The 27,840-nt window shown below is 38.2% G+C and overlaps 1 protein-coding gene across 1 annotated transcript in view; it reads right to left on the bottom strand.

The window, feature by feature from the left end:
- The window catches only part of LOC121439805 (serine/threonine-protein kinase PAK 3-like), a 109,876-nt gene that overhangs the window by 16,119 nt on the left and 65,917 nt on the right, over window positions 1-27,840 (bottom strand). Inside the window, exons 11-13 of the mRNA XM_041640428.1 lie at window positions 20,776-20,839; window positions 1,516-1,564; window positions 1,154-1,266 (exon numbers count right to left, since the gene is read on the bottom strand). Of these exons, the coding sequence (XP_041496362.1) occupies window positions 1,154-1,266; window positions 1,516-1,564; window positions 20,776-20,839 (226 nt within the window). The remainder of the gene's footprint in view (window positions 1-1,153; window positions 1,267-1,515; window positions 1,565-20,775; window positions 20,840-27,840) is intronic.

Below are 27,840 nucleotides of genomic sequence, written 5' to 3'. Positions count from 1 at the left end.
AGAAGAGTGAACACAGTGACTCACTCAGCCTTAATAAGCAATCCACTAAGCCTGGTATGGTGGCATTCACCAGTAATCACACCTGCTTGGGAGGATAAAGTATGTTGTCTAGGAGCTCAAGGTTAGCCTTGGATGTGTGTAAGTTCCGGGCCATCCTGAACTGCAGGGATATTTTAAAAAATCAAACAAACAAACAAAACTCTACCTCACTATGAAGCAAAAAGTCCTATTCTGCGCTGCTCAAACTACAGTATTTTGGGGACCTACTTGGCAAATCTCTTCAAATTCAAACTTCACAGGTTCTATTGTCATTAGTCATGGACAAAAGGCCAGAAATTAGCCCCTTTAAAAAGTCTGAATGTAAGTTTTACAAAACTGTAGATGCACAACTCGAGTTCACGTCATACTGCTGCAGGTGGGCCAGAAAGGGTGCACGGGAAACATTGATCAAAGCTTGAAACTTCAGTGTCTGTTGCCCTACCATATCCATGTCTGTTGACCTAACACAGGCAGTGAGCCCTTAAGCTCATGGAGGTTGGATCTAGCCTTAGTTCCTTCACCTCCCATCAGAAACCTCAACGGAGCCATGCTAAGCAAACAGCAAGTGAAACGGGAAGAGACAGAGGGTAACCACAAAAGAAGACTTAGCACAGCATTTAAGTGCCTATTTGTAACACACGCTTAATCCAGCTGATGAAAGAGGAGTTAAATACCTGCTTTAGGAAAAAGGTTTAAGGTTAAAGTCTCAATTCCTCAGGCCTCACTGTCAGTTAATCATAAAGCACCCATTAGAACAGGGCTATTGTTGTCTGCTTTCTTTACTCAGCCTCCCAGGGACCATACTGGCTCCAAACAGACATTTGATGAAATGATTAAAACACCATTGTTTTCTCCTAGATCTACTAGTCCATTTCCTGGTAACAGAGAGCCACCATCCTCAAAAGGAAATCACACAAACTAGCTTTGTTTAGAAGCAAGTCCAAAAACATAATTTCAAATGTTTGATGGGTAGACAAAGATTTACTTTATTACTATGTATCATTTCAGAAATATTTGCAGATGATTATCAAAGTAATAAATTCACAATAAATGATTTGACAAGAAAATAACACCTTAGAAAGAAAATATATAATGAATAAGAGAAAATACTTACCTATCTAAATAATTAACAATATTGGGGTTCTTATTTTCCCTCATGACAAGAATTTCATTAATAATTAATTCCTTTTTGGGTTGCTGTTGAAGGTTCATTTGCTTTATGGCCACCTGAATGAGCATTAAAATAAGGAACAAATTATTATTAAATATATGTAAGTAACATGCAAATTCATTATTTACTACAAATACAAATATGTATCTTTTCTTTGGTCAATCATTACTATATATTTCAAATATTTTGCATACCAACAGATTTAAACTCTCATTGTAATCTAGTGCAACACACTAAACACACATGCCATCAACAAGAAAACTTGGCAAACACAAAGGAAAATAATAAAGAATGGTAGCACATACCTCTTGTCCTGTTGCAATGTCTAGTGCTGTATAAACAGTACCTGATGCCCTGGAAAAGTGAAAAATATTCCCAATGAAAAAGGAATCAAGGTGTTTGCCATAGATATCCCATGTATCAAAATGTGATTCCTTGTGAGGAGAGTTAAGTTAGCAAGATCAAGATTCAGTGATGAAGTAAGACTGGTGCAGCCTCTTATCAATGACTGTGGTCTAAACACTTAGTACTTGATTTCCTTCTTTAGCAAAGTTATAAGCACACAGTATCACAACAAGTTCCTTTTATAGTAACTACATCTAAATCTATCACAACGAACCCTCCGTGGTGGACCAGGATCTCCCTTTTCTTTCTGGCCCCAGTTCTTGGGCCCTGCACCAGGCATTCATGGATTTAGCATTCTCCTCGGGGAAGCCATGAAATATTTTTAATATTCTTCATATATTAAAACAACCAACATTTTGGGACTCTGATTAACCCACAGTAAATTTCAGAAAAGAATAAATCATCTTTTGCTTAGGCAGCTGTAACTCAACCATTATTTTTAGCACGTGGATGGGGTAGCTACTTTATGCCTCTCTCAGCCTGGATTTAATGTCCCTTCCAGGGCTGTGTCAGTGCTGTGCCTGCACACAGGGATGAAATTGTGGCTCTGCTTCAGCTTTGTTTTGCTTTGAGCTCAATCCTCAACAATTTCTGTGAGTTTTCACTCTTGTGAAATAACTTAACTTAAAAAATGCATCATTCCTTGAGTCTTTGTAGTATTTATGCTTCTATTTTATTTTAACTTAAAAATATATTGCCCAGTTCAGTATCTTTCTGTGAATCTCACATGTTTTCTGAAGGTCTTCCCACCATTATCTCTAGATGAGGAATAACTATATCATTTGTGGCAAAGCAAAAAACAAACAGAAGACAAAAGCCCAGCGAGGATAGAAATTTGCTCAGTGATTTATTTATTAGACAATATAACAATGCTCTAAGGTTTAGGTATTTAGGTTTAGAGATTCTCTCTCTCTCCCTCTCCCCCTCCCTCCCTCCCCCCCTCCATCTCCCCCCCCCTCTCTTCCTGCCTGCCTGTCTGCCTGCCTGCCTGCTGTCTCTATCTCTCTGTCTTTCTGCCTGTCTGCTGTCTCTATCTCTCTGTTTCTCTTGCCCCTATATAACTCAGAATGGCTTTGTTGTGATCATTTAACTTCAGCCTCCCAAATACTGGGACTACAGTAATGAGCCACAACTCCAGAATCAGGAATTGGTTTCTTATGTCAGACATTTCTTTATGAATCTTCTCCCTGGATGAGCCTAAATATTTCTCAAAAGCCTATGACACTTACATGACCTGTTCCCAGAGAAAGAAATGGATAGACTAGGGCAAAAAATATTGGTCTAAGTATCAGAAGTTTAAGATCGTCTCACTATCACAAGCTGTGTAACAATCGGCTAATAATTTCCCAGTGATTACAGTAACAGTAAGTGTGTATTGAATGTATTCTGTGTCTCAGACAGTGCTGAGGACTTTATATACATGATTTTATGTGATCCTTCCCATATTTATATATACTATTCTCATGTCCTAAATCAGAAACCTGAGAGGCAGAAAGGGTGAGTAACCATCCCAGGTTATACAACATACAATCCACAGTCTACTTAGCTTTAGAATTAGCTTTTGAAATGAGGCTAAATATTACACCTAATCTCTAGGTGTTACCTGAATGAGCACTTAGCAATTCGCAAAATGGTTTATGCTTATATCAGACAAATCTATCTTTGATACTGTATATTAGAGATTATGCATTCAGAGTTTATAGTTGATGCCCCATAAATATTTGTTGAATGCACACATTAATGAGAATATTCTTAAGCAAATATTCAATTATAACAAGATCTTTCCTTTCAATAAAGTATTTCCTTCAGTCGAATCTTCATGAGACACTTCCTTCTTGGAATAAGGCATTAGCCATTCCTGAGTTTGGGGCCAGCATGTGATTTATCCTCTTGAACTCAGAGTTAGGCTGCGTTCTGAGGAATAGATCGTCTCAACCTGATGCATATTTTATCAGGAAGAAGCCCCAAGGAGCGCCTCAAATTTATGTTTTTAAAAAATCCTTATTTGCTTTATCTTCAGATAGTTAAAACACTTGCATACCTTCCGGCGCAGAAGAACGACAGTATTTGTGAAATGAAACAGTGGCAAAGGACACAAGTTAAGAAAGCATTTGGCTCCGAGTCCACATCAGTGTTGAAGTTTAATATGGTCACTGCTGTTATTAGTCCTTATTCACTTCACAGCGGAGAAAGACTGATGTGCTGACTGCTGATTGCCCTCTCCCAGAGGTCCAGCCCTAAAAACCTTGCTACCATAGCTATACTTTTCAACAGCAGGGCTTTAAGGGTGATTTGTTTGCACAATTTGTCAAGATTTTTTTTTCAGCCTCTCTCCCTCAAGAAATGATTTTGCAGTTTTCTTTTTACTTTTTAAGCTTAGAACACATTAAAAAATCATACATGGGAAGTAACAATACATAAAAAGAAGTAAGATGAGAGCTGGTCTAGTTAAAGCTAGCATGACAGAAGGCTAGCCCACATGGTAACTGACTTTCCCCTTATTCTCCGTGGGTGTTCCTCAAACCATGAAGCCCATTTCCACTGCTCTGGGGACTAAAAGTATGATTGACTGAAAGTGCGAGAGGGATCGGTGTTTATCATCTTTGGAGGCTCACCTTCCAGCCCTTTGCTTTCTTTCTTTCTGTTTGGTTTCTCCATTCCCTTCAGCATTTTACTGTCTTAAATGTGCTGGAGCCCTAATCCTGAGGCCCCAGTATCCAAGACTTTCTACATACATTGGCATAGGCTCGCTACAAACACACATATTTAAAAACCCTGAAATTCAAGAGCATCGGTTACTAACAAATGGACATTTCCCCTTCGTTTGCCCTTCTCTCACTTTACTAGATATATGCAATTATCCAGTGGGGAGAAATTTTCACTTCCTCCTAACTTCTGCCTTAAAATGGGTTCCTATCATGCCCCCCCCCAAGCATGTTATTAGGTAGGTGACCTTCCTGCATTGGTCAGTAAGGCACTAGTTTGAGTAACTTCTCTCTGGAATCTTCAACGGAAAAATGCACAAATTCAGATATTGTACAGAAAAACTTAGTACCCTATGACCCACTCCATGTTAGCATACCTAACATTTCACTGAACCTCAAATCTATTGTCTTTTTACACTTTAAGAATTGAAGGTTGATTTCTGACTCAATGTGTGTTTGTTTGTCTTGTTTTTTTTTTCTCCAAGAGATCTCAAGATTCGCTTTAATCACATTAGTTGTCCACTGCCAGGCTGAGAATAGCATTCATCTTTTCTGTTCATCCAGATCTCTCCTGGTTCAAATCCTACCACCTTCTAGTTGTGTGACTCTCTTACCTTCGAAGTTCGACTAAATATAAGATAGGTTGAAAAGGCATATGGCCCTGGTATACAGTAATTGCCAAGTAGCTATCAATAACTATTATTTCATTGATTGCACTTTAATATAGTAACTAACTTCCAAATTGTAGTCTACAGGTGACTAGGATACACTTTACATGTCTGGGAATTTTTAAGATACTTAAATGTTTCAAATTTTATAGAAATTCAATACTTACCTAAGATAGAGGTCATTGAAATACCGTATTTATTTCATTTCTTGGCCAGTCTATCATAATGTGACTCTTTGATATCATGTACTTATTAAAGGTCTCTAAATTCTAGTAATGTATAATTAATTTTACTTAATAAAGTACAAAAATCACTATTAATAAGTACAGTTCACTGTCAAGATACATAGCCTAGTTCACAGAAAGAAATAACCGAAGTTATTCATTTGTAGGTGGTTGGAAATAAAGTTTAACAGCCCCCTCTTTGTAATATTTGAAGCACATGTGTAACTGGGAAATAATCCTTATGCCAATCACATGGCACACAGATTTCCTAAAGATGAGCCTTGCAACATCCTGGAGTATGTTAAAGCATCTCAATACATATGTTTACACAATATTATTTTACTTCATCTTAATTTTAAAACTATCATCTATTAGTATTTGAGGATGTAAAATGACACAAATCAAGCTGGTAAAGATGGTGGATAAAATTCCTTATTCTCTGACTGATTAGGTTTGGCATGCTTGAGTGGACAACATTGCCAGTTTGATTTTTTTTTTACCAACAACTTAATATCAGTTCCTCAGCTGGTACAAGGAAATTATACACTAGTAGAACTGAATGGAAGATCAGATCGTCCAGTTTAACCTCCTCATTACAGATGAGAACACTGAGGTCCCTGGAGTGAACAGGGTATGCTCAATAGCACACAGCTAAGTAACAAAGTTCTCCCAATTATGAAGTAGGACTCTTTGAAAACTCCAGCATGGTTAGAGAACATTAAACTAACAGATTGCTCAGCCACGGGACCTCTTCAACCACAGTGTAACGGATACTATTGCTAGGCTCTTAGCTTTGCACCGGATGCTTTATCTATAGGCTCTCCTTGATGTGGCCAAGTGCACAGTCCTCAAATGGAAACACTGGCATCTAGCCTGAAGGATATAGAAAGAAACAAACAATTCACCATTTCTCCCGTTTTTTTCCCTTACAAGTCAGTTTAATTATCACCATTCTCCACCAGGTTTAGAGGTTTCCTGCTAAGAGCCAATGTTAAAACCATGCTAAAATAGTTGCCAGGGCAACTATTAGGTTAGGCTAGCAGTTGAGATAAATCACTTTGAATGTCAGCATGGAAATGAATTAGAGGATAGGGAGGGCAAGAAAGCAAGGCTAGGAGAAACTCTGCAGACTGCATAAAGGGAAAAAGGCATCAGGAAGCAATGAGGCGCATGGTGAGCCTGGTGGGAATAAGTGAGGTCGCCTGAGGGATAGGGGCAACTCCCTTTAATGTTTTACAGGTTTAAGCGTGGTGCTAATGAGTCACAGTCAGGAACATAATCCCAACTTACGATGGTGATGTTTTTATATCTACTCTTACTTTCCGTGCTGGTCTTGGTAGAAATCCCTTTATCTTACTGATTCATTCTCTCTGCCAGTTCGCTGGAAATAAATGAACTCTTTGAGCACCCACTCTGTGCAACTCTATCTGCCTTATTTTACAAATGAGTAAGTTGGAACTGGGCAGTGGTGAGTAGCTTGCTATGATACACAGCTAATAGCTGATCCTGTCGACCATTTTTCCAGCTACATCTTTCACGTGTGCCATTTTATTTATGAAGATGCCATAATAAAACTTATTAATGTGTACGTTGACACAGCTGGGATGAAATGGAACTGCCCCGACTATTTAAGAGAGTTACTATTAAATAGGGCCCCATGGAGAAATTGTTTTACTACATAAGTGCACTTGACATAAAGTCGCACAAATACGTGTTTGATACTGTCACGCACATACCCTTGTGTTGAAATGTTAGAGTAGACGTAAAACACAATCATCTTAAATAGGTACAAAATTCCTGTCTAGGACTTCGATATCCATAGGAACAATGAAGAGTACTGTACGCAATAATGTTAAGGCGAGTGGCTCAGTGTTTTCTCTCATGAAATTTATTTCCCAAATATGTGCATTAAGGTAAAATGAATGAAATACTATAAATTATGTAAATAATCTAAATGCACAGAATCCAGTTAGAGCCAGTGGTATGATCTTTAATTAATAAGCTTACAAAATTCAAAAAGGAATTTTCTGTTGTTTAGCTAGGATATAGCTTTCCTCAGCTCATTCATGGCCGTCTGTTTCCAATGGAGCTGTAACACACTATGGGTGTGAGGCCAGAAAACTCAGTGGGTTATAGGCCAGTGATAACAGGGCCACAGTTGCAGCGCTTAATCCCTGGCAATGCCAGAGCGCTCTCAGTTACTCACGTCAACATTAAGTCAAAGCAGCTGTTTCACAGTGTTTGCCATTAGTTTCAAGAGGGGCCTGGCCAGGAAAGGGGGGCTTAATACATGCTCATTACTATGACTAGAAAAAGAAAACAGCTTAATGTATAAACTCTGCTAATGGTGCTTGATTGATTAGCATCATCTTTCTTTACAAGGGACAGTGTACAACACGGGACATTTAAGAGCATTAAGTAGAACAAAGGACATCTTCCACTGGCCTATAAACATTGTTCTTCACAAATGTTAATGTATTTCCAATCTTGTACCTCACAGAACCTATTTTAGAGCTTAGACTCTATCTATTTAGTACTTCATAGCAGTCTTCTACTTTGTGTGCTCTAAAATAGATCCAGTGAGGAAGCAAATACTTTTTGGGTGGGTGGTCCAACATTAAGAATAACACACTAGACACCACTTCTGCTCTTACCCTGAAGGAGGACAAAAACGGTCGGAGGGTTTATTCTTAGCACTTATCCCTGAGTTCTAAGCAATATATTGTTTTGAGATTATCTAAACCAAGAAGCTATTCGTAGTACCCTTTAAGAAGGATGGACAGCAGGGAGGGGGGAAAATGAGAACAAAGTATATGAATGCGTCTATCAACATGCCATAATTAAAATCATTCTTTGCCATGTTAACCTAAAAATTAAATGCATTCTTCCTCAGAAATAAGACTTAGAACTATTTGTTTTCAAAGTGGGAACTTCACCCGAGAGTATATGTGGAATAGTAGGGAAAAATCTGAAAAAAAAATCTAATTTAATATATTTACTTTTAGAACTTTAAGATAATAATAAGTTGCATAAAATTCCTTTGGTCATATGTATATCTTTATAAACAGGAGCAAAGTTATTTTAATAATACTGATCTCTCTGTCACTTTCCCTCAAACCAGGATATATAGCTGAGCTAATTCCTGGAGAGATACGGCATGACATTGGCATTATATAGATATTGGACATTGGCAAACAGATTCTTCAAGATAGATTCATTGTTGTCTTGCAATTTCACTCCAGATTTTTCCTACACATTTGTGTGCTAAAAGCCACTATGGAGATGAGTTTTTATGATTTTCCTAAAATTACAAATGAAGGAACACGGCTACACATGCAGACACACTTATGAAGTACTGCTGGACTATGAAATGGAGCTTTCTTTATGGAGGGCAGCTTGGGAATTTTAAATGCATATATTAATTGATACAAAAATTCTACACTTAGGAAGTTATCCCAATAATTTTGCATAAATGCGAAATGATTTATTTGCAAAGATCATTACTGAAGCCTTGTTTATAATAGAAATATGTCAGAAAAAGCCATAAATGTCTATCAATGGAGCCAGGGTTTACTAAATGGTGGTACATACAACCGCAAAGCATATCAGTCACACATTAAAAGAGCAAACTCCCTATGTGTCACCACCTCTTATCCATAGGCATATAACAGAAAAGGGGCTGTTGAATATTTCACCATTTAAGGTAAAATGCATCCATACCAAATAGTTAACGATTCCTCCCTCCAAAAAAGAGCTTCCTTATAAGCTGCTCCTGAGAATACATCATGTATATTAATGCTCTTTAGCATTGGTTTTCCTTCACCAAATGCCATACAAAAAATACACACTGGGTTGAAATATACTCAGTCCATATGAGATTTAGATGTTTAGACAGAGGAATTGTCAGAATTGGAAAGAAAGGCCAAATAACTTTAGAGTTTATATCCTTTCAACTCAAGAGCTAGATATGATAAATATGCTTTTTCTAGAACTCTCTCAAAACTGATGCAGAGAAAGGGACTACTTTTAGCCAAAGATATAGTCTGACCATTAAAAAAATAATGAATGAAAATAATTGAAACAAATGGAAAATAAAATGCTCCATGAATTTATAAATATATTTTTGAATATAAAAGAAAGCCTTCATTGCCAGGCTGTTGTGGTGCACACCTTTAATCCCAGCACTCGGGAGGCGGAGGCAGGCAGATCTCTGTGAGTTCAAGGCCAGCCTGGTCTAGAAGAGCTAGTTCCAGGACAGAAATCAAAAAAAAAAAAAGCTACGGAGAAACCCTGTTTCGAAAAATCAAAAAAAAAAAAAAAAAAGAAAGAAAGAAAGAAAGAAAGCCTTTGTGATGGAAGTGATGTTGAGTATTAATTCATTATATTGAAATTTGACAAGAAAGAAAGAATTTATCTCGATTGCTCTGTATATTTCATAGTAACCAAAGAGTCCTAGGTGATCAAATACAGGTGTTTTCAACAAAAATATGGAAGCCAGTAAGCATAAAAGTAATGATGGATACAGAAAATCACTATTTTATAATCTTTAATAAAATGATTTTTTTAGCAATCATCATCAACAGATAAAACTATCATATGGAAGTCTGTGGTGATCTGTATATGGGAGGAACAATCACCCTTTGAATCTTCCTACTAACTCACACCTCACCAAAATATGGAACAATCAAGTCCTTCATCCTGATGTAATATAACAGGAAACACCACCACCTATGAAGGATCTTACCAAAAATTGAACTTGAATCTAATTTGTAATTGTGTAGCTTCCATTTGTAGGTAATACAGGGAACAGATTAACAGTTCTGGGGCACCAAGTGAAACTAACAGACAAGACCAGCAAATGGTGCCTTCTACCAGACAATGGCCAGTATCTTTAACACTTCCATGGTAGTGGAAAAGGAGAACATGAAAGATGAAAGGTGGTGTTACAGTACGAAAATGTAAGGGCAAACTGAGCACAATGTGTAGATTATTTGAGGGTTAATTTTATCAGGAAAACTATAAAAAATAACAATGTGAAACAACTGAGAGTTAGAGAATATTATGCAATTATTAATTTGGGGATGTCATACTGTCATTGTGAGCTTACTAAAAAAACCTGTGGATGTTAAACTTGGGCGGTATGAATATGGGTGTTCTTATACAATTTTTTCTACTTTGTGTACATTTGGAAATATGAAACAAAAGTTGGAAAAATGATATAGTAGATATAAACATTTATATAAAAGTAATAGCATAGATACTTATATAAATGTACAGTGAAAGTATAAATTCAGAAAATGACCTACATGATCGTGTTATTGTGAAAGATGGCATATCCATAGACAGAGTCACACATGGATTTTTCATCTCAATATCTTAGCTGGAAGTCAGATTATTATGTTTATATACCTGTCGGTGTCTCCCAAGGAGCTCTAGCAAATAAAACCAATGATGTTGAAGATGCCTAGAAAGATACTGAGTTCTTCTGTTTGTGAAAAATGAAAATAAAAAATCTACCAAATCAATATATAATTTTATATAATGTATAGTTTTCAACATGTAAGTGGGAGAAAATGAGCAAGCTAAACACAGCACGTACTGACTTTGTAGGAGCCTAGGCAGTTTGGATGCTCACCTTACTAGACCTGGAAGGAGGTGGGAGGTCCTTGAACTTCCCACAAGGCAGGGAACCCAGACTGCTGTTTGGGCTGATGAGGGAGGGGGACTTGGTTGGGGGAGGGTGAGGAATGTGGGAGGCGGTGGAGGGGAGGAGGCAGAAATCTTAAATAAATAAATAAATAAATTAAAAAAAGAATTAGGGGATAATTAGAAAAATTATCAGTATATGAAAAAACAACTGTATTTGGTGACATCTATGTATAATTGTTAGATTTAGATGTATTATAATTAAAATATAATTACTTTTGATTAAACATCTAGATTTTTAATGATAAAAAACAATTTTACATCTAACAGCATGTGCAAACAGGAAAGGCAAAACTAAAACTATTTAAGAATTATTTTATAGTTCAGCTATATATATGGTATGTAGAAATATGTTATTGAGTGCAATTGTAAACAGTGAATCGGAAAAAATATCTTACAAATGAAACAATAGTAATTTCTGGAACTTTTCTTTCTGGAGAATAATTGCAAATTGGGGGGACACATGAAGTGACACACATTTCATTATGCATTCTTCTACAAATTACTGATGTTATACTGCTATGTCCAACTAGTATGGACTCAAAAACGAAGCTTACATAAACAATGAAAACAAAGTATTGAATTTTCTCTATGAAATCTGTCTTCCAAAGACTCCATTGTTGCAAGCTTTGTCTCCAGCAGGTGGCGCTATTGAGAAATTGGTGGCTCGTGAAAGTGCTAACTGTATGCCTAGGTGGATCCAATGACGAGTTAGTAGCTGATTGGACTATTAAGAGATAGCAGTCAAGACCATGTTGGAGATATCCACAGAAACAGCTTATCTGAGCTAGTGGAAGTTTACTGACTCCGGACTGATAGCGGGAGAACCTGCATAGGACCAAACTAGGCCCTCTGAATGTGGGTGCCAGTTGTGTGCCTTGAGCAGTCTGTGGGGTCACTGGCAGTGGGACTAGGATTTATCCCTAGTGCTCGAATTGACTTTCTGGAGCCCATTCTCTTTGGAGGGACATTTTGCTCAGCCTTAATATAGAGGGTGGATCTTGGTCCTGCCTCAAAGTGATGTGCCCAACTTTGTTGACTCTCCATCCTCTCTGAGAAGTGAATGGGGGTGGGGTGGGGTGAATTTGGGGCGAGTGGGAGGAGGGGAGGAAGTGGGAATTGGGATAGGCATGCACAGTTTGAAAAGATCATTTAAAAAATTAATTAACTAAAAATAGATAGTATCTGGTTGGAGGAAGTGGTTCTCTAAAGATCTGTCTTTGACCAGTTTATCATGTTACTGGGTCTGTCTTTCAATTTCCTGTGATTTCTGATTGCTATGAAGTAGGCAGCTTTAATTTGTCATAGCCTTTTGTAATAATTTCTGTCTTGCTTAAGAGCAATGAAATTAGCATATCAAGGATGGAAACATGTGAAACATTGAACCAAAATTAAAAAAAAAATTGTTTCATTAAGTTGTTTAGTGTCAGTTATTTTGTCAAAGCAAAGAAATGGTGATACACACACATTGCAACCTACATCGATCAATTTGTTTCATAACATATCCCTACCTGTCATTCTAGCGTTCTGTTCTTTTCATTATAAGTCTGTGCTGTGGACTGTTTATTTTGCACAGAATTGGTGCTCTTCCTTTCATTTTTCTCCCTTTCCAATGGGAATTTAACAAATACTGAGTATTTATACCCGACAATGTTGTAGACCTTGGGACATGAAGGTGGATAAAACTTATAGTCTAGATATCTCTGTACTTCCTCTCCCACCCCATCCCTCCCCCATCTCCACAATCCCATTCCCTTATGTTCTCATTCCCCATCCTCTCCCTACCCCCAGTTTAACCAGGAGATCTCATCTATTTCCCCTTCCCAGGGTTTTCCTTGTTACCTAGCTTCTCTGAAGCTGTGGGTTGTGTTGTGGTCTAGTTATCCTTTGCTTTACATTGAGTATCTACTTATGAGTGAGTAGATACCATGTTTGTCTTTCTGAGTCTGGGTTACCTCACTCAGGATGATTTTTTTCTAGCTCTATTCATTTTATCCATTTGCCTGCAAATCTCATGATGTTATTGGGTTTTTTTTTCAGCTGAGCAATATTGCATTGTGAAAATGTACCCTATTTTCTTTATCCATTCTTTGGTTGAAGAGCATCTAGGTTGTTTCCAGGTTCTGGCTATTGCAAAAAATGTTGCTATGAACATCGTTGATCAAGTGTCCTTATGGTATGATTGAGCATCCTTGGGGTAAATGCCCAAGAGTAGTAGTGCTGAGTCCTGAGGATTCTCAATTTTCTGAGAAACCACTTCTGCATGGGACTGGATCAGGCTCTCTGCATGTGGGTGACAGTTTTGTAGGCTGGTCTGTTTGTGGGACCCCTGGCAGTGGGATTGGGATCTATCCCTAGTGCATTAGCTGACTTTTTGAAGGCCATTCTATTTGGTGTGATGCCTTTCTTGCTCAGCCTTGATGCAGGAGTGGGAGTGGGGGGTTGGTCCTGCCTCATCTGAATGTGCCAGCCTTTGTTGACTTCCAGGCTTTGTTGACTCTCCCTTTCTGCAGAATCAATAGGAGTGGGTTAGGGATGGTAGGAGGAGGGGGAGGAAGGGAAGGAGGAAGAACTGTGCTTGGTATATAAAATAAATAAAAAATAAAATACTAAAAATAATAAATAAAACTTAGTTTCAAGCAAATATTCATTTAGTTTACTTCAAGTGGAAATCCCATGGTCTCCACTTGTTAAGTTCTTATACCATTTTAAATTATAACTAAAATGGTCCCGTTTCTACAAATAATTTTCATAGTCCCTTCCTTGGATGTAAATCATTTGTCCATCCTCTTTAATCCCTTATCTTCTTATAACTGCATTATAATATCCATTGTATTCCGTTCCATGTCATAAGGCTGAGTTTCTCACCCCAAATAATAACTAAAAAATACTAGCTAATATGGATGGAGTGATTAACCACGTGCCATGTGCCGAGTTAAGCACTTGAAAGGCCCCCTCTTGTTTGCTTTTCAGTCTTAGGAAGCAAGAATATTTTGATTTACTATAAACAGGAAAACTCACGTTAAGGAAATTAATATGGTCATGGTCTTTGGAGTTCAAACTTTCACCTTCTTTTTCATTAATTGCTCCAAAATTATCCTGATTCTTTCATTTTCAAATGTTTTAAGACAATGTATAAGTACTATATATAAGCCGTTACAGGTGTAATCTATGGGAGTCATAAAGAAGGAAGATAGAAAAGGCCAATGAGGACCTGGGCAGTTCAAGAGGGAGTCAAGGGAAGATGGTAGGATGAGTGTGTACACCAATACAGAGGAAACGCACATCAGTGGGGGTGGATCTGCCCCGCTTTCCCCCTTCTCCTCCATTTTTTCAAATCTACTGTGAATGGAACCTAGATACCATAATTGATAAGTAAGTGCCATTGCAGACATTAGCTTATTTCTTAATACAATAATGCATTTCTTTCTGCTGGACATTCATGGAGTTGATTAATATAAAGGTCATGGTGTACTCCCTAAACCTGGTTCTTTATGTGGGGAGTAGGGATGAGATAGGGTTTCTCTATGTAGCCCTGACTGTCCTAGAGCTCACTATGTAGACCAGGCTGTCTTCAAACTCAGAGATCTCCCTGCCTCCACATTCTGACTGCTGGGATTAGAAGTGTCTGGTACCATGCTCAGCCCACAACCTGGTTATTAATTATAGTTTTACATTAAACAGAGTCGGTGCTCAACTATAGTTCACTAAATTTAAAAATTTGCTATACTGGATCTCTACCAGTTTAGATCTGTATTTTTTTTGCAATTACTAATATTGTTGAGAAAAGACACTATGAGTTGGAAAGAAAAGATGATCAATTTTTCAGTGCATTCTCATTAATTAATTTAAACATATCAGTGAGGTATAAGTGAGGCAGCTGCCCGCATTATTATGTCCTAGCCTTTGTCATACTGCTATGCTTATTCCAGACGTGTACAGACTTCCAGCAAAGGCTGCTGGAAGAAGAGAAATAAGTTGTCCATTTATCTTGTTGGACTCTGTTTACCATCTATTCTCTATTACATAACTAGCATAGCGAGAAAATGCCTTAACACTGTTCTAGAGTTAATGACAATTTCAGTACTATCTGGTTCCCTCTCTTTCTCCTTCCTTCCCCTGTATCATTCTATTTTCCTCTCTCTTTCTCTACACATCATATCAAAATGTCTAGGTTTGGTGGTCAATTATAGAGCATCTTTCATAGAAAACTTAGTGAAATTCTGTCGTTTTTAAAGCTTGAGCTCACAGTTATGGCTCCAATGATTAGACATGAAGTTCTGAGTTTGATTTATGGTCGATGGAACTTAATTCTATGGCCCTAGGCCTGAATGTTGGGATGGCAGAATCCCATACTGGAAAAATATAGTTTTCCAAGCCAATGAGGGTGATTAATGAAGAGGTTTTTTTTTTCTCAAATTCAGCTCTGAAGAGTAAGTTTTTGTGCTCTCTGGAGCTGGAAATGGAATATAGGGGTTGATTGTTCCTAGCACTAAATGATTAGTGACAGGATTTTGAAAGTCACCATAACAATAGGTAAAGCAAAACAATAAAAACCAAGCTTTAATGAAAAGAGAAGAAAACCGCTGTGTCTTGGAAGTAGAGACTCGACTGCTTAGTGTAGGGCAGTAATTTATGGAAAAATCAGTTGTGAGCCATTAAAGTAAAAACAAACTTAATATAAGTGGGTTTTTATCTAAAGAAAATATTTTCTTCATTCACCAAAAACCTTAACAGTGGGCAATAACTTTTTAAAAAGCAAAAGAATGATTAAATTAAAATAAATATAATAAAACAAATTTTAAAATCCCAATAAATAAACTTAAACCCTTACATTATTCCCTAAAAGCTATTCTTAAAGTATGCTTTGATTTTAATTGGTAAAAACCTTGGTTTTTATATTATGATTATTTGTGTTTTGTGTGTGTGTGTGTGTGTGTGTGTGTGTGTATGTGAAAATTGTCAGTGAAAGGTGAAACCAACATGCATGAAAAAGATAGATGTACGACATACACCGGAGGAGCAACAGTGCAATGTGACTGGGGAGGACCAAGTCATCATGAAAGAAAAAGAGAGATGAAGATGCATTGAGAAAATGAGTGATAAAAAAACAAAAAGGCAGAAAAGACATGGATATAAAGGAGAGCTAGTTGGACAAAGACTTTCATTAGTCCAACAATTTTTTTTTTACTGATGCAAAATGAATCCCAGAGAGATGGGACCCACAGCAGGCAATCTTTGAGCCTTGTTATTTCTAAGTGCACACAAAATCTAAGACCCACTAAATACAACGTAGGTGTCAGCATGCCACGCTTAGCAGTGTGCCGGACACTGAAGGAGACAAAAGAAGAAATCCAATAGACGTCCTGATCTCTATGAACTTATTATGACTGAACTCTCAGCTCATTTCATCATTTTTAAAAATCATGCACTCTCTGGGAATTTAAAACAGATGTTTCTGCTGCAGCAAATGGGTTCTATGCAGTTTATTTAAAATTGTGCATGAATTCTTGGTTTTCTTTTCATCCTCCTCTTCATCTTTTTCTTTTGTGACAGGGTCTCATGCAGCCCAGGCTAGTGTCAAGCTTGCTATGTAGCTGAGGATGATTATGAACACCTAATCCTCTTTCCTTCATCTCCTGAGTGCTAAGATTAACAGAGTACCAACATGTTTGGACTATTCCCTTTAATTTTAGAGCATAAATATTTTATAAAGGTATTTATATACAACTTTCATTTTTTTACCTTTAAGAAGTTCAGGTGTGATTAGCACTCACAAAAGGAAATCTTTTTGGTGAGTGGTATTAATCCGACTCCATTATCTGGAATATTTGAAAATATTTCTTAAGCACTTTTGTTTGTACTGTTATTGCTTGTTTCACTTTTTTAAATTTAATGATATTTCCATTCAGTTGTATCTTAGTGGAAACAAATAATCAAAATAAAACTGCATTTTCCATTCTCATTTCTCAGAAAACTGTTATGTCACAATGTGCTTTATTGAAAATATAATGTAAAATGTGTTTTCCATTAGAAATACACTGATTTGTTAACAAAATCAAAACTGTCAAAAATTAGATTCCATAAACCTAAAAGCTTCTTTACCACAGGACTCAATAGAATAAAGTGAAAACTTGAAGAATACACAGAATGTGAGAAAATGCATGTGGAAAATCAATCTGAGAAGAATCTAGAATATATAAGGAACTATAGAACCTCAATAGCAAAAAAAGAAAGGAAGAGAGGAAGGGAGAGAGGGAGGGAGAAAGGAAGAGAGGGAGGGAGAAAGGGAAGGAGGGAGAAGGATAGAAGAAAGGATAAAAGGAACGAAAAAAGTCCCAAATTCCACACAAGTAGTAAATAGATCTAAATAGAAAACTTTCAAAAGCTGACACATGGCCAATGGGGACAGGAAAAAATGATAATATAAATCGTTATGGAAATTCAAATCAAAGCTGTAATGATATATCATTTTGCCAGAAGAATAATGGCTAGTACCACAAAGATAAAAGGTAAGAAATGAGCCGGGCGGTGGTGGCGCACGCCTTTAATCCCAGCACTTGGGAGGCAGAGGCAGGCGGATCTGTGTGAGTTTGAGACCAGCCTGGTCTACAAGAGCTAGTTCCAGGACAGGCTCCAAAACCACAGAGAAACCCTGTCTCGAAAAACCAAAAAAAAAAAAAAGGTAAGAAATGCTGGTGACTATGAGGAATGCTGGTGACTATGAGGAGAAAGGGGAATTCTTGTACACTGTTAGTGAGAATTTAAATTAGTATACACATTGTACCTCATGATCCTGGAATCTCACTGCTGGGTATATATTCCTAGGAAATTAAATCAGAATATCTAAAAGATATGATTACTCCAGTACAGTCTGCAATAGCCAAGAAGTAGAATCAAATGAGGTCTACCAGCTAATGAATTGCTCGAGAAATAACGGTACACATACTCTGTTGCTTTATGTTTATCTCATGTTGAAACAGGCTAGAGTCATTTGGGAAGACAGAACCTCAATTGAGAAAATGACACCCCCCCCCCTTTAGGCAAACCTGTGGATATTTTCTTCATTAGTGATTGATGTAGCAGGGCCCAGTATATTGTGGGTGGAGCCACCCCTGTAAAAATAGTCCTGGGATGTATAAGAAAACAGGCTGAGCAAACTAAGTTAAGCAAACCAGTAAGCAGCACCCCTCCATGACTTCTGTGGCAGTTCCTGCCTCCAAGTTCTTTCCCTGGGTTTCTGCCCTAACTTCCTTCAGTGAAGAACTGTTACCTGGAAGTGTTAAGATAAATAAAATTTTTCCTTCCTAAGTTGCTTTTGGTCATGGTGTGTAATCACAGCAATATAAGCCCAAGACATCCATAATGAAATACTACTCAAGGAACACAAAAGATGACATATTGTCACTTGGGACAATGTGGATACAACTGGAGTTCATTATGTTGAGCAAAATACGCCAAGAACAAAAAAAAGCAAGCACCGTATAATTGCATCCATATGTGAAAGATAAAAAACAAAACTGATCTGATAAAAGTTGAGGGCCAAATGGTGGATACTCAAGGCTGGGTACGGTAGGGGAGAAGGAAGAATGGAGGAAGGCAGGTCAACAGATAAGGAGTCACAGTTAGATAGCAGTGAGAAGTGTCTTTGCGTTATTACAAAGTAGAATAGCCACAATGATAATGCAATGTCCATTTTCTTAACGCTAAAAGGAAGTTTTTCTGAACGTTCTCACCATAAAACAAAGCTAGATACATGAGGAGAGCATTGTAATAACTCTGATTTGCACATCGTGCAACACATTTTTAACTTCTATCTTGTTACAACGTGTGCATAACCTGTGTGTGTACACATGCGTGCCTGTACATGCCATGGTGCGTGTGTGGAGATCCAAGGACAACTTTTTGGAGTCAATTCTTTCCTTCCACTGTAGATTCTGGCAATCGACCTCAGGTGGTCAGGATTTCATGGCAGGTTTTTACCTGCTGAGCCAGCTCGCCCACCACACCATACAGGTGCAATATAAATGCATGAATGAAAGCAGCACATCACTGCTCGTATGTACAATTATTGTGTGCCTATTAAAGATTAATGTTTAAAAACATAAAAATATAATGTGAACTATACTTTAAATACAGAGCTACATTAAAAGTTCCACAAAACGGAAATCTGTTTAGTAATATATTTCCTTTAGACCAGTGGTTCTTCACCTTCCTAATGCTGTGGCCCTTTAATACAATTATGCATATTGTAGTGATCCCAACCTGCTGTAAATGTAGCTATCATGAGGAACAATGAGTACCTGTGGTGCTCTTCCCCCAAACAGTGCACATCCATCCATTCAAAAGCTTTCCGTTATGTTGGGGGGGGGAGGGTGTTTGTGCACAGTGCAGCTACGCATGGAGGTCAGAAAAGGCATTGGATCCCTGATGGAGGAAGGTTATTGGCTAATAAAGGAACTGCCTCGGCCCATTTTATTGGTTAGAAGATAGGTGGGAGGAGTAAACAGAACAGAACGCTGGGAGGAAGAGGAAGTGAGCTCAGACTCCACAGCTCTTCTCTCGGGAGCAGATGCCTGAGAGAGACGCCATGCCCCACTCCCAGGCAGACGCACGCGATGAAGCAAGCCGCCAGGTTAGACATGCTGAACCTTTCCCGGTTACACCGGTGCTCACAGATTATTAGAGATGGGTTGATTGGGCTGTGAGAATTAGCCTGTAAGGGCTAGAGCTAAAGGGCCAAGCAGTGTTTAAATGAATACAGTTTGTGTGTTGTTATTTTGGGTAAAGCTAGCCAGGCTGCCGGGGTGCTGGGGATGCAGCCCCACCGCCCCTTACTACTACAGATCCCTTTGAGCTGCAACCACGAGTGAATGTGAGACACCTGCCATGGACGCTGTTCTCTGTGTACCCACTCTATCACAGAATCATCTCTGCAGAGTTTCCCCTCCCTTGATCTTAACCAAACACATAAGAATTGAATCAAAAGCCAACTTTTCTGTGTTCCTACAGTATATAGTATTGTCTTTTTGAAATTTGTCTTTTGTGTTTTTTTTTTCTCTTCTTAGACAGGAAAAAAGTTAGTTGAAATTTACATAAGGACTTGAGAAGGTACATCTCCCATTAAACATTATTACATTCCCCAGGGCCTCATATTTAGATCAACACTAAGGCACAATGTAAATATATATGCATTTAAGTTGCAGAATAGATGACCCCTACCTCAATCCCTAGTGAATGGTTATGATTAAAAACTCGTTCATGTTTCTAGTTGATATTAGGATCATCTAAGGAATTTTTATAAGATTATTATTCCTGGAGTGTGATTCAAACATCTGGCAAGGTGGACCTGAAAATCTGTGTCTTTAACAAATACAGTAGGGAATATGGCAAACCTGGTCTCATTTAAGGCCTGTTGATTTATTTTGTCAGTGCTCAGATAGTCAACCATGCCCAACCTGGACTTTCTCATACTCATTCTGCTCATGCTCAGTTTGATTAAGAAACAGGATCTAATCCATATGTGCATTTGGATGAAAAGGGACAACATATCAAGAGCTTTCAGATAAGCTAGATTTTCTTCTGACTCTACTGCTTTTCTAGATAAAGCATGTGACTGTGCACATGCTATAGCAATCAAAATATCCCTGCAAAGATCAATGATAGTGAAAGTTCAATGCTAATGATGTGTTCAGCCACCAAGCAACCTACCAGCAGGAAAAGCTCATATTGAGAATACAAAACACAAGTGCAATGCAGAAAACAGGAGGCATGAATTGGTGCAATCATTGAGATGTTCGCGAATTTTAATGTACATGCTGGCCTTCCTGTTGGTATTTCAAATAAGAATCACTTACCCTTGACCAATTTTTTCAAATCTTGTATACTTTTTCTTTGGGTCCCCAACACTCACAATGCTTCCTGAGGAGGGTGGGGAGGGAGAGAGAAAGATTGAAACTGATTGATTTGCTTTTAACAATAAAATTGGAGGCATCAAAGTCAATAACTTTCACAGTTCATATGGAATATGTACTTAATTTGTTTAAAATACACTAAAATATATTAGTTAAAGTAGTGATAATAATCTGTACTGCTTATACTAAATACTGTTCATATCTGGGAAATAAAAATAAACTGAACACAATCCAGCATTCACAAATTTTTCTCATAAAATAGATATTATAGATTAGGAGATTATACCTAAAATTCATACCCATTATTTATTCAAACAGTTTTCTGAATTAGAATAAAGACAATAATTCCACTATATTCAGTTCTGTAAGAAGAATACCTATACTGAGTATTTACTGTTCCCTAGTTCCATGTTAAGGGGATGATATACAGGGGTGGGTCTAACAAGTATATATATAATCTTAGGAGTCTACCAGTGCTCTAAACCTTTGACCAGAATTAGTGGTATATGATTAATCATCATAAAGTATACAGTTCATCGTTTTTCTGTGTAGCTCATACATATATCTGTATTCATGCATGTGCGTTCTTGGACATGTGTGTTTGTGTGTGTGTGTGTGTGTGTGTGAGAGAGAGAGAGAGAGAGAGAGAGAAAGAGAGAGAGAGAGAGAGAGAGAGAGAGAGAGAGAGAACAGGAGAATTCTGGGAAGAGGACACAGTCCGGGCCCAGCCAGAGAAGAAGCAAGATGTGACTGCCTCCCCTGAATAAGATACCGAGCCATGTGGCTAACATAGACAAGAATAATGGGCTAATATAACTTATAAGAGTTAATAAGAAGCCTGAGCTAATGGGCCAATCAGTTTATAACTAATGTAGATCTCTGTGTGACTTCTTTGGGACTTAACAATTGAGGGAACTAGGCTGGTCAGAAATTAAGTGAAGGTCATACAGGAAGGCACCTAATGTGAATCTGTGGGCTCCATTCTGACATATGGATTCTTTATGAACTTGGAGCACACTGATTTGGCAAGACTGGCAGGCAACCTCTCCATTTCTGCCTCCCTCTTGCTAGGGTTACATGTGTGACCACCCATATATTTAGGTGTGTACTGGAGATCTGAACTCAGGTGTGACAACTGCTTCGGTAAGAGAGTAATCGCTTTCACCACTCAATGCTTTTCAGAAATGTTTTTCAGAGTTGTGTGACCCTCACTATAATAGAACTATTTTTTAATTAATCATTTTCGTGGCTAGGGTGACAGCTCAGTATTTATAGCACATGCAAGTATAAGGACCAGAGTCATAGCCCCAATAACATACAGAAAATGTCAGTTGGGCATCGGGATCCAACTGTAATCCAGGTGCTTAGAAGACAGAGATGGGACCCTGAAGGAAGGGGTTAGCAAGAATACCTGTTTCAAAGAGCTTGGGCTTAATTGACTTAATCGAGAGACCATGCCTTGGTGACTAAGGTAAAGAGTGACCAAGTAAAACTCACAATGTCAATCTAGAGCCGCCATATGCACCTGCACATATGTGCACCTGCACAGGCATGTGTTCATACTTGTGTGAGCCCACATATGCAGGCACAACGCATAGACATGCAAAGAATAGCAAAAATTAAACATTCCACAAAGAAACATTGTGCATATTACCGGTTACTTTCTTGTTGTTTGAAAGCAGAGTTGGAGTGTAATGTGTCTATTTTAAGACAAGCTAACACATGGAGGTTCGTAACAAAGGAGGGGTGCTTCTTGGAAACAAATGTTGGCTTCTCTAAGGCATGGCATAGTTCATTGTCTTTATGATGGTGGTGCGTGAGGTTTCAATGGGATTTTGAAGCTATTGTCTTCCCTGGGTTCCTAAGAAAGCTAAATGAGAGGTACCTGACAGGACAGCAGTCGATAAGATGACGCTCTAAATGGCAGAGCTGCAGGAAGGTATGAGCAGTCACTCTTAACCATGCCTAGCTAAGCCTGCAAAAGTTCCTCCTCACTGCAGGACCAAGTCCAGATTCCTTAGTTGAATACAGTAGGCCATTTATCATCCAGCCCCATCTGGTTTTTACCTAACCAAGCTAAGTAGCAATTATTCTTCTGCTGTCTTTTCCCTTCCTGCTTTAGATCTTAGGAGAAGTCTCACCATCCAGGGGATTTGCTCCTTGCATGTGCCTCTCTAGTCTCCTTTCTAAGTTATGACGTGCTAATTCTCACCCAAATGCAACCTCACAACAGCTTCCTTTCCGAAGTCTTCTATGGTTACTTTAATGAGACTGACAGACTTTCGTTTTTCTGGACAGAGTTTCTCTGTGTAGCCTTGGCTCTTCTGAAACTTGCTTTGTAGACCAGGTTGGCCTCGAAATTAGAAAGATCTACCTACCTCCGACTCCTGAGTGCTGAGATTAAAGGCTTGTGCAACCACTGCCTGGCGAAACTGACATACTTTTATTTGAAGCCAGGAAATCTGTGTTTTCGTCCCTTTAATGTCGGTTCCCAGGGCAATGGTTGTCAGTGAACAAGTAAGTGAATGAAAATAAAATAATACATATTCAAATAGAGTACAATATATTATAGATAATACCTCACACTAATTTAGGTGACTGTCTCCTGGCCTAGTGGACACTATAATTAAAACCTAATAATTGACAGTAGACATTCAGAAAAAAAACAATCTGATGAATGTTTCAGTTATGAATTACATATCAGGTATGGGCTTTACCATTGATGGGATTTATTTGGTTAAAGAAGGATAACCTTGAACTTCTGATCCTCCTGGACACTGGGATGACAGGTGCGCACCACTGGACCCTGCTAGTATGATATTGGGGCTAGAACCCACAGCTTCTGGTAATGACAGTTAAGCATTCTACTAATCGAGCCATACTCCTGACTGCTGGGTTTTGGTCTTTAATTTTTGTCTCTTTTTTTTGACAGTTTCATACTGGTTGTGTTTTATCCTTCCCCCCTTTCTCTCTTCTTTTGCTTTGTATTGGTAATGGATATTCCTGTTTCAGTTGGGTTAGTAAGACAGATGTTGTGAGAGTTTTACAATCCATTTGCTCAGGCAGTGATGCTGTCAATATGTTCTCTTTGTCGTCTGGTGAGAAGTCTAAGTCATATCTTGCATTCACTACTTATACATGGTGTTTACTTAGTCCTAGGCCTGTATCTGTTTTTTTCCTTGACTCCACTTTCAATTCGCTCCTTCCTTAATTCTGCTGCTACTGTTGGACTCTCCTCATCTCCTGATCCAATGGTCTCCTAACCGGACTTTCTTTTATGTTCTATCATGTCCATCCAGACTCTGCACATCTCTCAGGATACTTTAAGTACAGACCTGGTGGTCAGATGAGTCTCTGCTGTTGATATCAGAGATACCTGATACTTATAGTGAAGGCCCAATGTCCTTGTCATGGAATGTCATGGAATGCAATGATCATCATGATCTGTTCATTGCATCCTTTACAACCAGGATCTTATGCTCCAACAATAAAAAATAAAGCATAATTCCTCATCAGCCCCTGCTTAGCCATAACACTTGAGTGGCCTCTTTTATACATCCAGGAAAAACCTTTCTGAGTAACTCCAGGAAGCCAGAGGAGGGCACTGGATCTCCCTGCTTTAAAAGTTATCCTGGAATGTCACTTCTAGGAAGCCTCCATGGTCACTTTGAATAAAGTTAATAACTTCCCTTTCCTCTCTCTAGCACACTCTGTCACTGTTCTCAATGTGTCATCTGCCACTTTGGCATCACATTTTAGGCTGTTCTAATGACAGGAGCCTAGTCTGATTCAATTGTATATCCCACGTGTCTCCTTATACAGCATAGCAGCAAGTGTTTATAGAATTAAACACAAGTGAAACCAGGCATTTCTTGAAAAAAAGAGAAAAGTCCATGGTTCAAGAAACGTTGAAGAATATATTTTATTTTATTTGAGTTATGTCTCTAAAATGCCACCAACTTAGTGATATGCGAGTTGCTATTTTATTTTTCAAATTGTCTAATGAATTTCCACATCACTGAATCCATCTTTTTGCAATCAGTTTTAATGGCTGAGTGCCTGGATCTGTTTTCTTCTTTTGATGAAATTATGATTTTAAAGTCACTTGAAACCAGAGTCTTATGAAATGGTTTATACTTTTCTAAGAAAGTTTTGCTATGAAGTTGCTGAGCAAACTCTTTTCCATAGGCTGATCAAAAAGCAAATAAGCTTTAGCTCAAACCGCTTTCTGAATTGCAACCAATTCCAATTGGCAGGGTTCACTTAATGAGGCTTTATGGTAGTAAATTATTCAACCATTATTTCCACGGTATGTGGTGTTAAAAAAAACCCTGGAAATGAATCTTTTCATAAGGATTACTAGGAGACAACCATTTTGATGAGACTGCTTCAGAATTTAACTGCTGTCCAATTAAAATGGCGTCCCCAGACCCATCTACTCTTCACTAGGGAGTGTGTGCTGCCATCTACTGGTAGGCAAGCATACATGCAAGATGCTTTCTTTACAACTCCAGTCACGAAACAAGCTTTGCCAAGTGAATGCTCTCCTTAGGTCTGTTACAACAAAGAAATTTGATAAATTAAAACAAAGACAAGGACACTACGGGGACACAATTGAGCAAAGAATAGATCAATGAATAAAATCAAGTGGAGAAAAACGTGATTGAAATATCAGAGCAATTTCTTACTAATTAAGAAACAAACCACTCATCTGTGGTTGGTATATAAAATAAATTTTAAAAAGATTAAAAAATAAAAATGATAAAAAATCACTAAATTCTAGCATTTGAAGATGGGATTCATGTTTGTAGTTTCAAAAGAAAAAAAGGCCATCAATTTATTTTCTGTCATATACTAAACTGGATTTCTTTCAGTAAGAGGTTATCCCTTGAGCATGAAGGAGGGTTTTGTTTGTTTTGTGTTTTTGTTCTTGAGAAAGAGCTTAATAATCCTCTAAATTAATTATGATTGTCTCTGGTGGTGACTTAGGAAAAAGAATTTGGAGCATAGACTGCTAGGGAAGGAAGGGAAGTGGTTGTGGGATTTGGGGTGGGGAGGTTAAAGAGAAATGTCCTGTACTGTACAATTGTGTTGGCTGTCGGTGCCTTCTGAAAATGTTCACTAGAGTGCAAGGGTTTCTTTATTTTCCAGCAGACCCAGACAGACCACAATGAGCAAGCCAGACCTAAGCTATCTATCTGTGTAAAACTGAAAGATGATCTGTCCATTTTATTAATGACTCCTTGGTCTGACCTCTACCATCAGTATCTGAATGGAAGATGAATTGCCTGGTAGCTCTGTGGTTTGGCTTGCACAGTTCCTCGCAATCACATTCTTGAGGTTGAAGATGAGGATGATTAAGTAGAAGCTGTTATTTCTTTCTCGTTCTTGAAGAGTTCACTCTGGCGTAGGTGGCAGGTCATCCCTATACTTCTCTGCCTCTTTCCCCCTTTCTTTTGTCTCTCAGTAGTCTCCTCTATTCCTTCCTGGAGATTCATTTGCTTGCACCTCTGATTCCAAGAACCCCAATGACTTCTGTACTGGTATCACACTGATGAGATTGTTCTGAGTTATAAGCATCATAGTGGAAGGTCATTCCCACTCTCTAATGATTACACAGTAAAACTAATTATCATGCTGGATATCTTACATAAATGAATGTATTTCTTTGGTCCTCAAAAAATTCTCTCATTCTATTGGGACTATTACTATTACTGGAAATTCAGAAGAACTGCAGACTTCCCAAGGGATACAGGATTTGTACATGTGACTCTGACATCATTATGATCATTTCAAAGATTGTCCAGTTGTACGATCACATTGAAGGTTTGTACACTTGATAACAGAGTGAGCATTTGTTGATGCCCCTACTATGAGACAGATACATTTGCTGAGGTTTTCATTGGCACAATACTATGAAGCTGGTATTATTATTATGATCCCAACTTTTTAGATGAAGAAATAGAGGACCAGCAAAATTAAATAACTGGCTGAAATAAAAATAGCTAGCCTCAGTCAGTCTGTGATTTGAATCAAGGCCTTTCTGACTCAACACCTGTCCTCTAATAATTCATGCTACAGAGAAACCTTTAAAATGCACCTATGATTCTTATGCCCATTTCATAGGTAAGAAACTGAGACCAGGCAGGGTTAAATGACTTGTTTCTGGTTGCTAGTGCGCAAAGGAATTGAGGAGGTACTGAGAGGGTGTTATAGGGGCTAGAGGGTCTGCATTTCCATTTCTCTGTAGGTTTTCCTTGGCAAGAGGAAAGCTGGCAGACACGGGTAACCTGCTGGTTAGGAGGAAAACGATTGTCTCTGGGCTCCCATAAAGAAGTATAAAGTCCAACGGAGAGAAGCACTCACTTAATTCTTTTTTTTTTACAGTTATTTTCACTAAAACTTAATTCTCATTAAACAGTTCAGGCAGCTTTTTCCCCCCTTTGTCCTATTGCTCCTCAATGCGGAACAAAGTAAACAAGATAGAAATGACCCAGACCTAGAACTATCACATTCTGTAAGCAAAACTGGAGCTCAGAAAGGTAGTGCCCATTTTTCAGCTGACTTATGAAATGTTTAAGTCCATGGTCACAACAACGAATGTACTGAGGCACCAAAGAGACACTAGAGAACAGCCATTTTTACTAATGCATGATGCCGTATTTTGAAAGTCTAATATAATCATGCCATATGTACAAAACAAAGGAAGACACTGTAGTGAGTATCTGAATCTCTGAAGTTCATTTTCCTGGTGGTTATCTCTCCCTTCTATTTTATACACGAGTAGTTTGGTTACACAAAACCAAAGTGGCTAATGGCAGAAGTGCAAATTTTAAAGGCATACAGATGTGAGGTCAGGCTCAGGCTCTACCACTCATTATTCTGGTGACTTGATCACTTAAGCTTTTTAAGGTTTTTGTTCAGTGTTCTGTAAAATGAAGACATTAACATCCACCATAAATGACGTTAGAGAAAATGACCCTCGATAATGTATGGAAAGTGGCCACT

The sequence above is a fragment of the Microtus oregoni genome, unplaced genomic scaffold, assembly GCF_018167655.1.
Source record: "Microtus oregoni isolate MIOR12 unplaced genomic scaffold, Mior012 000063F_ref0000156, whole genome shotgun sequence".
Classification (NCBI taxonomy): Eukaryota; Metazoa; Chordata; class Mammalia; order Rodentia; family Cricetidae; genus Microtus; species Microtus oregoni.
The sequence above is the reverse complement of the archived record's forward strand: the minus strand, read 5'-3'. Positions and strand labels throughout refer to the sequence as shown.